This window comes from Scyliorhinus torazame, chromosome 12 (assembly GCF_047496885.1).
Source record: "Scyliorhinus torazame isolate Kashiwa2021f chromosome 12, sScyTor2.1, whole genome shotgun sequence".
Taxonomy (NCBI): Eukaryota; Metazoa; Chordata; class Chondrichthyes; order Carcharhiniformes; family Scyliorhinidae; genus Scyliorhinus; species Scyliorhinus torazame.
The window spans coordinates 183,897,338-183,910,388 of record NC_092718.1 but is presented as its reverse complement, the minus strand read 5'-3'; the positions used below and the strand labels follow the sequence as shown (position 1 = coordinate 183,910,388).

At 41.6% G+C, this 13,051-nt stretch overlaps 1 protein-coding gene across 2 annotated transcripts in view; it reads right to left on the bottom strand.

Moving 5' to 3' along the window:
- Positions 1 to 3,643: 3,643 nt before the first annotated feature.
- dhrs11a (dehydrogenase/reductase 11a) overlaps positions 3,644 to 13,051 on the bottom strand; it is a 101,284-nt gene continuing 91,876 nt past the window's right edge. Inside the window, exons 6-7 of one of the 2 annotated variants that reach the window (XM_072469483.1) lie at positions 12,982 to 13,047; positions 3,644 to 7,385 (exon numbers count right to left, since the gene is read on the bottom strand). In XM_072469483.1, coding sequence (XP_072325584.1) covers positions 7,344 to 7,385; positions 12,982 to 13,047 — 108 coding nt within the window. In that variant the 3' untranslated portion in view covers positions 3,644 to 7,343. The remainder of the gene's footprint in view (positions 7,386 to 12,981; positions 13,048 to 13,051) is intronic. The other variant, XM_072469484.1, reaches the window with a different exon arrangement.

Genomic DNA, 13,051 nt, shown 5'->3' with positions numbered 1-13,051 from the left:
TCTGAAAGCAGTATTGCAATGGCTAGCATTGGTCAAGTGTCAGTCAATACCATGGCTGCAGGTTTACCTCAGTTACATACTCATTCACAATGTGTACCTTCTCAGAAAGTCAGCACCGTATAATTAACAAGGAAAAGAGCTATAATGCCCCATTTCTTCAATATAAACTAATTTTAAAGGAGGGAGAAGGAGGGAAAAGTGGAGAGAAAAAGTTCACTTTGCAGGAGTCTGGAGGAAAATCCTTCAAGATGTGGAAATTTCTCACCAAATCCTCCAATGTAATAACAAAATACATCAAGGCACGTTTTAAATATTTATATATAGGGTACTTTCAATGCAAAATCGTAACATCTTATAAACTTTAGAAAGAAGCAAATTCATGAGACAATCTGGTCGTTTTTGGAAAATGAAACACACTTGTGTATCATTGCATTGCAAAGACAGCATAGATTCTAATGCCCAAATTACCCAATGATTACTGAGGTTTTCATTATACTGAGCATTCAAAACATTCAGCAAGGTCCAGTTTCATAGTGGAGGAGGTTATTTATTATATCACAACTCAAGTAATACTTAACAATATATTTTGTTATTTTAGCAGCATTAGTTAACTTGCACAGAAACAGTACAATAATAGTGTTGATTAATGAACAGTTGGAAAACTCCAGCCTACTTGAAACCAGCTCCAAATTTGAAAAAGTATTGTCCAACAGTTCAACACATAAATGTGTGCAGCTCAACAACTTAAAATTAAGTCTGTTGCTTAAATAGTCTGTTAAAAGCAACCTAATTAATTCTAGGATATTTTTAGGTGGATATAGGGTTTGGTGTCTTCTGTCCATACATGGGCTTGAGTACTCATTTCACATCATTACTCCAGATCGGTCTTTCTGAACCACAAAAACAAAATCAATAGAAAAGGGATTGCAAAAGTGAGTTTGACTTCGCCACAAGAAAGGTTATTTCTTGTGGCTAAGAGATCATATATTAAAATGATGGAGGTTTCAGACAACAATCTGATGACAAAAACCTGATCAGAGAGTGCAAGCAGGTTCCAAAATAAGCAAATTGAGTTCAGTAGGTTTCACTGGGCACCAATACTCCATGCGGATGGGGGACACTGGTGTAGAAACATTATGGTCTTGCAAAATACGACAAGGTGAAGGGGATACACAGGAGGTGGAACTGTCTTTAGTAACATGGACAGAAATGTTGGAGATTTCAGTATTTTTATGAATCTTTTTTGAGGGAGATAGGCCTCGACTCCAGATTATCTTTCATAACAATTTGTTAAAAGGTCATGAAACATTATGGTGACAATTATGCATCTTAAATTGGGGTGGTACACAATGCTGAACAAATTACCAAACAGCGACAAAATAAAAAGTGGTATCCTGGTTTAAAGGCATAAATTTACAATACAGTTTTCTGAAGAGATAGGTTTAGTTCAGTGGGCTAGACAGCTGATTTGTAATGCGCGGGTTCAATTCCCTTACCAACTGAGAATTCTGAATTCCCCCTCATTGTACCTGAACAGGCGCTGGAATGTGGCAACTAAGGGCTTTTCACAGTAACTTAATTGCAGTGTTAATGTAAGTCTACTTGTGACAATTAAGATTATTATATCATCATAGAATTTACAGTGCAGAAGGAGGCCATTCGGCCCCTTCGTGTCTGCACCAGCTCTTGGAAAGAGCACCCTACCCAAGTTCAGCACCTCCACCCTATCCCCATAACCCAGTAACCCCACCCAACACTAAGGGCCATTTTGGACACTAAGGGCAATTTTATCATGACCAATCCACCTAACCCGCACATCTTTGGACTGTGGGAGGAAACCGGAGCACCCGGAGGAAACCCACGCACACACGGGGAAGATGTGCAGAATCCGCACAGACAGTGACCCAAGCCGGAATCGAACCTGGGACCCTGGAGCTGTGAAGCAATTGTGCTATCCACAATGCTACCGTGCTGCCCATGCGATATGAGGCTTTCTATTCTGTCAGTTGGACAGTGGTTAGCACAGTGGCGCAAGTGGTTAGCACGGCTGCCTCACGGCGCTGAGGTCCTAGGTTTGATCCCGGCTCTGGGTCACTGTCCGTGTGGAGTTTGCACATTCTCCCCGTGTTTGCGTGGGTTTCGCCCCCACAACCCAAAGATGTGCAGGGTAGGTGGATTGGCTACGTTAAATTGCCCCTTAATTGGAAAAAATAAATTGGATACTCTAAATTTTAAAAAAAGAAAGAAGATTATTATTATATATGCGGTTTAGGAGGTCACTTCTGGCTCAGGACACTGATTAATAGATATGCTTTGTGGCAAATATTTTATTTAAACATTATAAAAAGATGCAGCAAATAGAATAAATTAAATTAAGCACTTTTATCTGTGAACAGGAAAATTGCATAAAACTTTGCGTGGGGGGAGAGATTTTCTGGCTCTGTTCCTGCAGTCACAAATCCTGTTATGGCTGGTCACTCTCGAGAGACCCATAGTGGGATTTATGCTGGTGAGATCCCAGAATGCAATGTTTCCAGGCTCTCCCCTGGCACTGCCACGGTCATGGTGGGGCGAGTAGGATTCATGCATTAGTTTGGGGGGGGGGGGGAGGAAGAGGAAAGAGAGACAGAGACAGAAGACTCTAATGCAAGAGGGGTTTTCGACATTGAGGTACCATTTAAAATTGGCACGCTGATCCGTATGGAAGAGGGCTTGCAGACGTCTTTTGGTCCTGCCCCTCAAATGACAGGATAAAACACACCCTCTCCCTCCTTTTTTTGACCAAGTGTCAGACGATCTGGAGAGATAACCTGCCTGTTTCTCTGGGGAGAAAAATGTAGCTTTCAGTCAGAACCTGCCACTTTGCAGATAGTACTTGTGTGTTTTGGAATGGCTCTGGGTAAAAGTTTGCTCTTGGGGCACTCTTTCAGTAAGACTGAATACAAACTGTGCATATTACCAATAAGTTAAACTGTTTGCTCATAACAGAGATAGCCCTTGTAACACCAAAGGGTCAACTCCAGCCTTTATATACAAAGATATCCTGAATATACATGACATTTGACTTTGAAAATGCAGTAACCATGACACACAAATGAATTAGGTCACTTAGAAGTGATGACATAACTTCCGCAGCCAAAACTGATTTGGAAAAAGCACAATGAACATGACATTTCTAGCCGCAATGCTTGACATTAAATCCAATCTCTGAATTAAAGAACCTTTGTGTGTCCATTCATCAAAAATCAGCAGTCACACATGTAATGAGACAAAACATTTAACCACCTAGTACTGTTTTGGACAACAGTGCCAAATTATAAGCCAGAGCCCTTCAACATTTCTTCCCGCTTTATGCATTGGATTCCATCAACTATCAAATCAAAATATCTTGTACAGAGTAACATATCAAGTTGTACAATGATGCCATCTGAGAATGTATCATAGCTAAGGAGGTGGCCCTGACTCACAGTTGATGGATAATAAAAAGACTTCACAGCTATGTTGGACCGCAAAGTGTGGCTTTCGTCTTAGATTGTAACAGCCACAGAAATAAAAAGGATCACAGTAAATTCTGCAGCATCTGTGCTGAATTTTACAATGATTACTTTCCAAGGAGACAATACATCAGAAATTAGTCTTCATATGAACCACTTAATTATTATTTTTATTTTATTATTCAGAGAAGAATACATACAGATTTTTTTGACACAGGGCACTTAAATAAAACAGGGACAGTTAATATAGTTCAGCACATTGGTGGAACATATTTTCTGACTCTTGATAACTTGGAAGCATGCTTGGAGTTTGGGTAGTTGGGAACAGCATGTGCTTATATGTGAAGGGGATCTAATATGGTTAGGTCATTGTGCTTCAATTAGCTTTAGGTACTCAATCTTCATAGTTATTCAATTTCTTACTGATTCAACATTTATATGTCTACTATTTAGGAACACCGCACAGAATGTGTCAGCAGATATTAGAGTGGCTACCAACAATTATACAGAATTCAGCAATCTTCCTACAATATTAATGTGAAAACCAGAAATACCAACTGGGATGCCAAAGCTTGCACCAGGTGCTCTACAATTTGGATGTGTGGGGAAGAGCACGTTAAACATAAAACGACAATTGGATGGTGATCAAACAGCCTTTGTGGAATGCTCACTTGGACAGGTAGCAGAGGACAGTCGACAATACTCTACACAAGTGATGGTATCTTATAGTTTTCATAGAATTTACAGTGCAGAAGGAGGCCATTCGGCCCATCGAGTCTGCACCGACTCTTGGAAAGAGCACCCCACCCACGGTCGACACCTCCACTCTATCCCCATAACCCAGTAACCCCACCCAACACTAAGGGCAATTTATCATGCCCAATCCACCTAACCTGCACATCTTTGGACTGTGGTATCCACAATGCTACCGTGCTGCCCAATCTTAGTCAATCAACAACCATTCCAGTCCTCACCTGGCTTTCACACGCATGCATTTATCAACAAGAGCAGCAGGGTAATGATCAGTATAAGGAGCCGGAGCAGATTTTCCCTTTCTTCTTTAGCTTTCTCTGCCCTCCTCCACCCCGCCTTAGAAGAGGAGATGAGGGTACAAGGAAAATATACAAATACCAAACAGAGTTGCAGGGGAAAAGAACAGAATGTCAGCAACTTGAACTGGGAAATCTGTAGCACACTTCAGTGAAGAGTGGCCAAAGGTTTATCACACATATCCCCTTTCTTTAAATTTATCAATTTTATATCAAAAGAATAAAATTACTAATCATGTAGGATAAGGCAAAATCTTGTGTCGTAATCTTGTACATGAATTATACGTGAAGCTAAGTCTGCAAAGTACAAGATGATTTACTTAAAGTTTAAGAGCTAGAATCAGAATTTACAGTGCAGAAGGGGGCCATTCGGCGCATCGACTCTGCACCGGCCCTTGGAAAGAGTGCCCCACTTAAGCCCACACCTCCACCCCATCCCAGTAACCCCACCTAACCTTTTTGGACACTAAGGGCAATTTAGCATGGCCAATCCACCTAACCTGCACATCTTTGGACTGTGGGAGGAAACCTGAGCGCCCAGAGGAAACCCACGCAGACACAGGGAGAACGTGCAGACTCCGCACAGACAGTGAACCAAGCCAGGAATTGAAACTGGAACTCTGGAGCTGTGAAGCAACATTGCTAACCACTGTGCTACCATGCTGCCCACGAGTAGTCTGATAGTGGCTTTCAGGCCATTTGACACCAATTAAAACCGAGACATGAACCAGGTGTCACCTTACAGAATTGTCTTAGAGCAGCTCATTCCCCATTTATAAAAATTACATTGAGCATGCTCTCTATCTGTTGGCTTTCACTGTTAAAGTGGCAATGCCACAGTGTGAAACCCTGATACGGTCATATTGTCAAAACTGGAAAGAAAATGGTGTTCCCAAAACACAAACTTGTCATTTTTGTCTTATTGGAGTTAATGGGACTTGGCACAGCTTTAATTAAGTCACATCATTAAAACCATTGCAATTTCCTCACATGTGGGGAGTGAAAACACGATCATTACAAGTTGCTCATTTTTTCGGAGAAAGAAGTATTTTTAAAATGTGTACTTCCTTTCTTATTTTTATTCATTAGAGATAAGTGAACTGTGAAGTAAATTGGCATCTGGATTATCAGATAACACATTTCTGGGTGTCAAGCATTTCTGGAAAACAGCTGATGTCCCAAACAAGTTTGCATTCGACCATTTAGGTTTTACTGTTATACTGCCATATGGTAGCTAGCCCCTTTGAAATAAAGATGATGTCACTTGGAAATACGTCACCACAGACAAGGCTACAAATGTTTATAACCCAACATTGCAGATGTGCACTCAGCTATTATACAGTATTCTGGGTTAGTTGAGCATGCTATGTAGTATTTAGTTACTACGAATGTGGCTTTATTTAATATAAAAACAAATAATGCTGGAAATGCTCAGCAAATCTGGCAGTATCGGTGGAGAGTGAGACAAAGTTAATGTTTCAAGTTGGTGTGGCTTTATTTGCCTGTTGTGGTATATTCCAAGGTGACATCACCTTCAAAGAGCCACCTTACTGCAATCTCACAGCAAAACTTGAACATCCCTAGATAATGAACAAGATATGGCTTCAAGTGGAAGAGAGTAGAGATACTATAAATTTCAGAATGACACATTCCTCAGTGGCAAATCTTTATGGTGTTAGTTGTACATATCCCATTCTAACAGCATTGTTGAAATTATAAAGGAAACCTAATAGCAGGAATTTTCAGTAGGCAAATTGAAGAATTACATTTAGGTGACAACCAACACTACTGAAGCCCAGTTGGTCTAGAATTCAATAGCATTAAACCGCTTGAGAAGTCTTTTCGTTTTAAACAAGTTGATGGTGATCATAGAAGGCAATGGGCGAATGTCCTTCACTAAGCCACTAGATGCAATCATTATTGCTAGGCCTTCCTCTGTACAAGGAACTTAGAAAAAAAAATAGTGGAATAGTAAAAATTTAAATTAAATTAGTAAAGAGAATCAAAAAAAAAAAAAAAAGAGGAATCTTTGATTTGTTTTGGATCCCATTGAGTGCCCTGTTAACATTGTGATTTAGGCTTTTCCTTTTTTAAAAAATTACATATAAAAACTAGATAAACCTATTTTTCCTGGTCCATAATATTATTCTAATCCATAATGAAGCAGCAATGAAAACATATTAGAAGTAATTAATATCATCACTATGTAGCAATGAGACTGGTTACTTATTACAATCAGTTATCAATTACACCCCGTAAAATAATCCTTTCAAAACAGTTAACATTTTCACCCGACGGTACCAATGGATTATCAGTGCAAACCAGAGCGGAGATCAACAGATATGCACACCTACAAGTAGTCACATAACTGTCAGCTTGGTTCAACATAAAACAAATGTCCAAAAAGATGGAAAGCCAGGCGTTCAAGAATCATTTTCTCCACATAGATATATGCAGCACAATCATCCATCATATTTTTTTTGCACCTTTACTGCTACAGTTGGCACTAAAATGATCTGCAGCAGTCAGAAGCAAGAGACATAAAATAAAGTTAAAAGGTTTGCCTTCACATAAAATAATTCTAACATGTTCTGCTACTGCAGTAGATCTCTCAATGCAGGCACACAACATTTCCTTGGAGAGTATGAAAGGTGAATTCTACCAGTTAGGCGGGGCCAAATGAAATGGGATGTTACACAACCCTTAGCATCACATTTTTGTTTTTAAAACTGTCCAGCAGAGGTCTCATGCCGTAACCTATTTTGCCGATTGACAGCTGTGGCTACTCCTTCCTTGTTTGCTATGTCCGCTGCTCTGTAGGCCTCATCTGAATGTCTCCAATCTGAAGCCAAAGCAGAATCAGTAGTCAGTTAAATAAATCTAATGCATACTTTTAAATTATTCACAAAGTAGATGCTGGGAGTTTCATACAGCTTGGTTAATACTAAACTGCACTCCACTTTTATGCCAACGTATATAATAGGGCGGCAGAATTTTTTTAATCTGAGGAAAGAAGCAATAGCAATTTTGGAAATGTTATTGTAGAATCCCTACTGTGCAGGAGGCCATCCGGCCCACTGAGTCTGCACCGGCCCTTGGAGGGAGCAGCCTACTTAAGCTTAAGCCCACACCTCCACACGATCCTCGTAACCTCACCTAGCTCTTTGGACACTAAGGGGCAAATTAGCATGGCCAATCCACCTAACCTGCACCTCTTTGGACTTTGGGAGGAAACCGGAGCACCTGGAAGAACCCTGGAGCTGAGAGGCAGCAGTGCTAAACCATTGTGCCACCAGAAACGACATTGAGCAGCAATGAAGGCACTAAATATGAAGAATGGTGCTCCATATTATGGGGTGGGGCAGGGAAATATTCCACATAGGTAAGTAGAATACATCCTTTGCAAATTATCTGTATGAAATATGTGACAAGGACATTCTGAGGGGCAAGGGTAGGATGCATGTAGCAGAATGAGGAAACCAGTGGAATGTGGCAATATAAATAATAAAAGTGAAACACATGCTTGGACAGCCAAAAGCAAATGGCCATGTGGACCAAAGACAGCTGCCACTAATCCATTGGCTGCTTTCCCTGTAAGATGGTGTGACACAGGTGAGAAATCTGACCATTTAAAGTGCTGCTAATAAACTTAATTTTATACAATTTTTTGAAAAACCAAGTTACATAGAATATACAGTACCAAAGCAAGCGATTCAGCCCAACCAGTCGTGACAGTTATGCCCCATGAGAGCCTCCCTCCCATCCTTTCTCACTCAGCATTCCTTCTCCCTTGTGCACTTATCTAGCATCCATTTAAATGTCTTGGGACTATTCTCTTTGCAGAAGTTTTCATATTCTTACCATAGTCCAAATTCAAAACCTTTTTTCTGAATTCTCCATTTGATCCCTTGGTGACCGTTTTTTACGGATGGCTTCTAGCTCTGCTGAAAACATTCTCTGTGTCTACTTTTATATAAACCTTTAAAATTTTAAAAGAACTCTATAAGGTCACCCCTCAGCCTTCTCTTCAGGAGAGAGAACCAAGGCTGTTCACCCTTTCCTGACAGGTATAATCTTCCAGTTCTGGTATCATGCAAGTAAATCTCCAGTGGCTCTGAACTTTTTCATAATATGGGAACGAGAACCGTTCACAATATTCCAAGTGTGGTCTAGTCAAGATTCGATACAAGTTTAGCATAACTTCTCTATTTTTAAATTCTGCCTTTACAGAAATAAACCGTGGTACTTAGGTTGCTTTTGTCATGGCCTCATTGGCCAACATTGCAGTTTTCAATGATTTGTGTATTTTGAATTCCTGAGTTGCATTGTTCCTTTACCTCATCCAAATGTTAATTTTCCAAGATTTATTTTACTTCCCAAAATGTAATACCTCACACTTATTTGTATGTTGAAATTCATTTGTCAAGCTTATTCAATTCTTTGTAAGTTGTTGCAGTTCGCAATGTTAATTACCCCTGCTAATTAGGTGTCATCCTCAAATTTAGAAATTGTGGGTGGGGTTCTCCGATCCTGGGGCTAAGTGTTGATGCTGTCGTCAACGCCAGAGCGTTTTACGACTGCGTCATCTGGCCCCTAGGAGAAGTGGTCCTGCGCCGCAGAGGGGGCCAGCACGGCACTGGAGCACTTCACGCAGCTCCAGTTGCCGATACGGGCGCCAGCATAGCTGCCATGGGTCCGTGCATGCACGCCATGGCCGGCACGAGTTCACGCATGCACGCCACAGCCGGCACGAGTTCGCGCATGTGTACCATGGCCGCCGCGAGTTTTGCCTTCTCCGCGCCGGCCCCGGGCAACATGGCGGAGCCCTACAGAGGCCCGGCGCAGAGGAACATAGGACCCCCCCGGGACAAGCCCGCCCACCAATCGGTAGACCCCAATCGCGGGCCTGGCCAACGTGGAGGCCCCCCCCCCCCCGGAGTCGGATCCCCCCTCCCCCACACCAGGACGGCCGAATGCCGAGGTCCCGCCGGTTAGGACCACACGCGAACGGCGTTGGCGGGACTCGGCCAAACTCGGCGGTCATTCGTCTCTTCGAGCGCGGAGAATCGCTGGGGGGGGGGGGGGGCCGCATTGAGCGGCTCCCGACGGGCGCCGCGCCGACTGTGGATTCACGCCCCCGCCCCCCCCGGCGATTCTCTGACCTGGCGCGGGGTCGGAGAATCCCGCCCTGTGTTTTTGATTTGGAAGTTTAAATTGTAAATAAAAGTTATGATCCTGGCACTTATCCTTATGTGATCCCACTTTGGGTTTCAACTTTTTCTCTACTGACACATACCTAGTTAGGAACATTGGACAGGAATAAGCCATGTAACCCCCCCGAGCCTTTACCATCCTTCAAGGAGATCAAGGATTAATCTGCAACCTAATTCCATGTACCTGCCATTGCCCCATATCACATAACTTTGGATAATATAAAATCTATCAATCTCAGGCTTAAAATTAACAAGTGATTTGGCTTCAATTACTGTTTGCAGAAGGTAGTTTAAAACTTCTACACTCCTTGTAAGCAGTAGTGTTTCCTAATTTCACTTCTGCAAGGTCTGGCTCGGTAATTTTTACCGATCAGTGGAAATAGTTACTCTCTATCTGCTCCTCTTAATATCTAGAAACTTTTCACTCAAACTGCTTCACAACCTTCTAAACATTCAGGGAATACAACCAATGCTTGTATAATCTCTCATAATTTATCATTGGAGTTCAAGCTTCTTTCTATTAAATCTAAAGCCAAAATGTATCCTTATAATGTGTTGCCCAGAACTGCTCACTTGTATTCTTCTATCCTCTAAATACAAATCTAAGCATTCCATTCACCTTTACTCCACGGTTGCATCCTTGGCTTTTGACTTTTCCTCTTTTACATGTTGCCCTTTGGTGACAATATACCTTTATCTTCCAAGTGTATGCCAATGACATTGCAGCTCTATCACTTGACCAGTATGTGGGTACTGGAGACAGACTGGCAGAGGGAAAAAGACATATCGGCCAAAAACATGAACTACCAAATAAGGCCCTGGCCAGAATCAATATTGGCTGTCAGCATAAAAACTCAGTATCGCTAAACAGAACTTTATGATCACCCGATTACAGCATAAAAAGACCATGTTATGAATATGTAACTAACTTGGAGACAGTAGGGATCAACTTTGCAACAGGAAGAACGATAAACAAAGAGGCCCTCAGACTCCATAATTGGCTAATAACTGGTCAGACATGAGTGTTTTAGAGAACAACGGATCTTGATCAAATCACCCTGGTGAAATAGGAGTATCTGTTTATTTCTATTAATGAGTTTAAGTCTTGATGAGACTCAGGCCTGTGTGACTGTCTGTGTATATATATCTCTCATGTCTCAGCACTAGCAGAACCTGGACAAAATGGAAATCAGAACACATAGTCAGCGACATCTTGGGAATCCGTGGCATCAACCATCGCAGAAGAGGAGCCTTGAGCTCGGAGAAGATGTCCACACCGAATGATCATAGCCTGGCCAGCCATCTTCACTAGTGCGGGTAATATCTAGATCTCAGTGGTGAATCTGAGTCATCTCTGTACTATGTTCTCAGAAATCATGATTAAGCAAGCTCTTTTGAATAAAGCATAGTTGCACTAAATTCAGGTGTCTTTATTGTGCCTTTCTAATCCAATTAATTGAGCAGGGTCTCTGTCAACAAGCAGCATCGACTACACCACCATTTTGCCATTTCAATATCATGGAAAATACCATAGCATTCTCCAATATATCACTTGTGGTAAAACGTACAGCAGCCTACGAATTAGGCCCGAAAATTGGATACTTTAATTTGAAAATTGGACATTTTAAATAAAACCACAGCCAGCTGCAACAAACAGCCTGATGGGAATTTGAATTTCACCAACTTTGAATACACAGAAACTCAGACAAGCTGCAAGGACATGTCTGGACCTGCCTTAACAATCACCCATCAAGAGGCAATTGGCTTTATTCATTTGGTTGAGTAAATCACTCATCCATCAAGAGATAATCAGCTTTATTCATAGATCGATTGTTTTGTGTAGACAAGGTTACGTCCAACGTACCAGGGATTGGAGCCGGAATGTCCTGCTGGGTGGCCATTAGTAACTCCATTGCTTGGTGCCACTCCCCACTCCCATCGTGTGACCTCATTGGCTGGGAGCCGGAGAACATTCTGGAAAGGTACGAGGAGTGATATAGGAATCGAACCCCTGGAACTCCCAGCAGCAAATATCTTTTTTTTTTTTTTTTTTAATTTGTTCATGGGACATGGGTGTCGCCAGCATTTATTGCCCACCCCTAGTTTCCTTTGAGGAGCAGTTAAGAGCCAACCACTTTGCTGTGGGTCTAGAGTTACATATAGGCCAGATCAGATAAGGATGGCGTATTTCCTTCCCTAAAGGACATTAGTGAACCAGATGGGTTTTTACGACAGTCGACAATGGTTTCATAGCTAGACTTGTAATTCCAGATTTTTATTGAATTCAAATTTCACTATCTGCAGGATTTGTATCTGGGAACCCAGCGCAGTATTCTGGGTCTCTGGATTACTATGCCACCGCCACCCATGCAGAGGTAATCCAGGCGACTGACCAGTGGCAGAAGGAAGCTGCGAGACCCACTTTCGTGTAAGAAACCCGGGGGAAATTGAGACAGAGAATCAGACACCTAGTGTGACTCAGTTCATTGGTACAGGTAATATTAAGAATCGGGAGCTGTTATTAGTGGGACAATTTAAGGGTACTTAATTTAAGGGTAATTTACTGTTTATTGAATAAAATTATTTGATTTATACACGTGCCTTGTCCTTTGTTCTATAAAAGGTACTTGGGCAAAATGTTTGGTTAATAAACTGTTCGAAGTATTTGAGATTTTACAGACACAACAGACTGAAAGCACCAAACTTTTATGTACGTCTTGCTTAAAACTCAATACCCTAGCCTCATACTCTTGTGCTCTATTCTCATTGAACTGCATTGGCTTCCTGTCCCTTAACACAAATTCGACTGTTTCACCTTTACTTACAAGTCCAACATAGTCTTGCCCCAATTTGAGTCCTCCAGGCATCTATCCAACCTTTCAACCCTGGTCTCCTTTGATGCTCTGCTCATTGCTTTGTCTTCTGTAGCAGCCCTCAGCTGTAACAGCTCTATTCTTCAAACTTCCTTATAGTTTTAAAAGTCTGCTCAAAACGTATCCTTTCAACTATGCTTTCGGCCATTTTCCCAGATTTATATTATGGTTCTGCATGGGCTTCTCCTGTGAATCATCTTGAGGCATTTCCTGCATTAAATGTTCCATAAAAGTGCAACTGCAGTTTAAAAATAAATGGACGGAAGGATTGAGAAATCAAGGAAAGGATTCTCATTGAAACTAGTTGTGCAATAGAATATTCACCAGTAGCCGATGATGGATTGCTACTTGCCTGAACATGAAGGGGTGCACTCAAGATGTAAACAACAGCACTGGCCAAATCCTCTGCCTTCAGACACTAA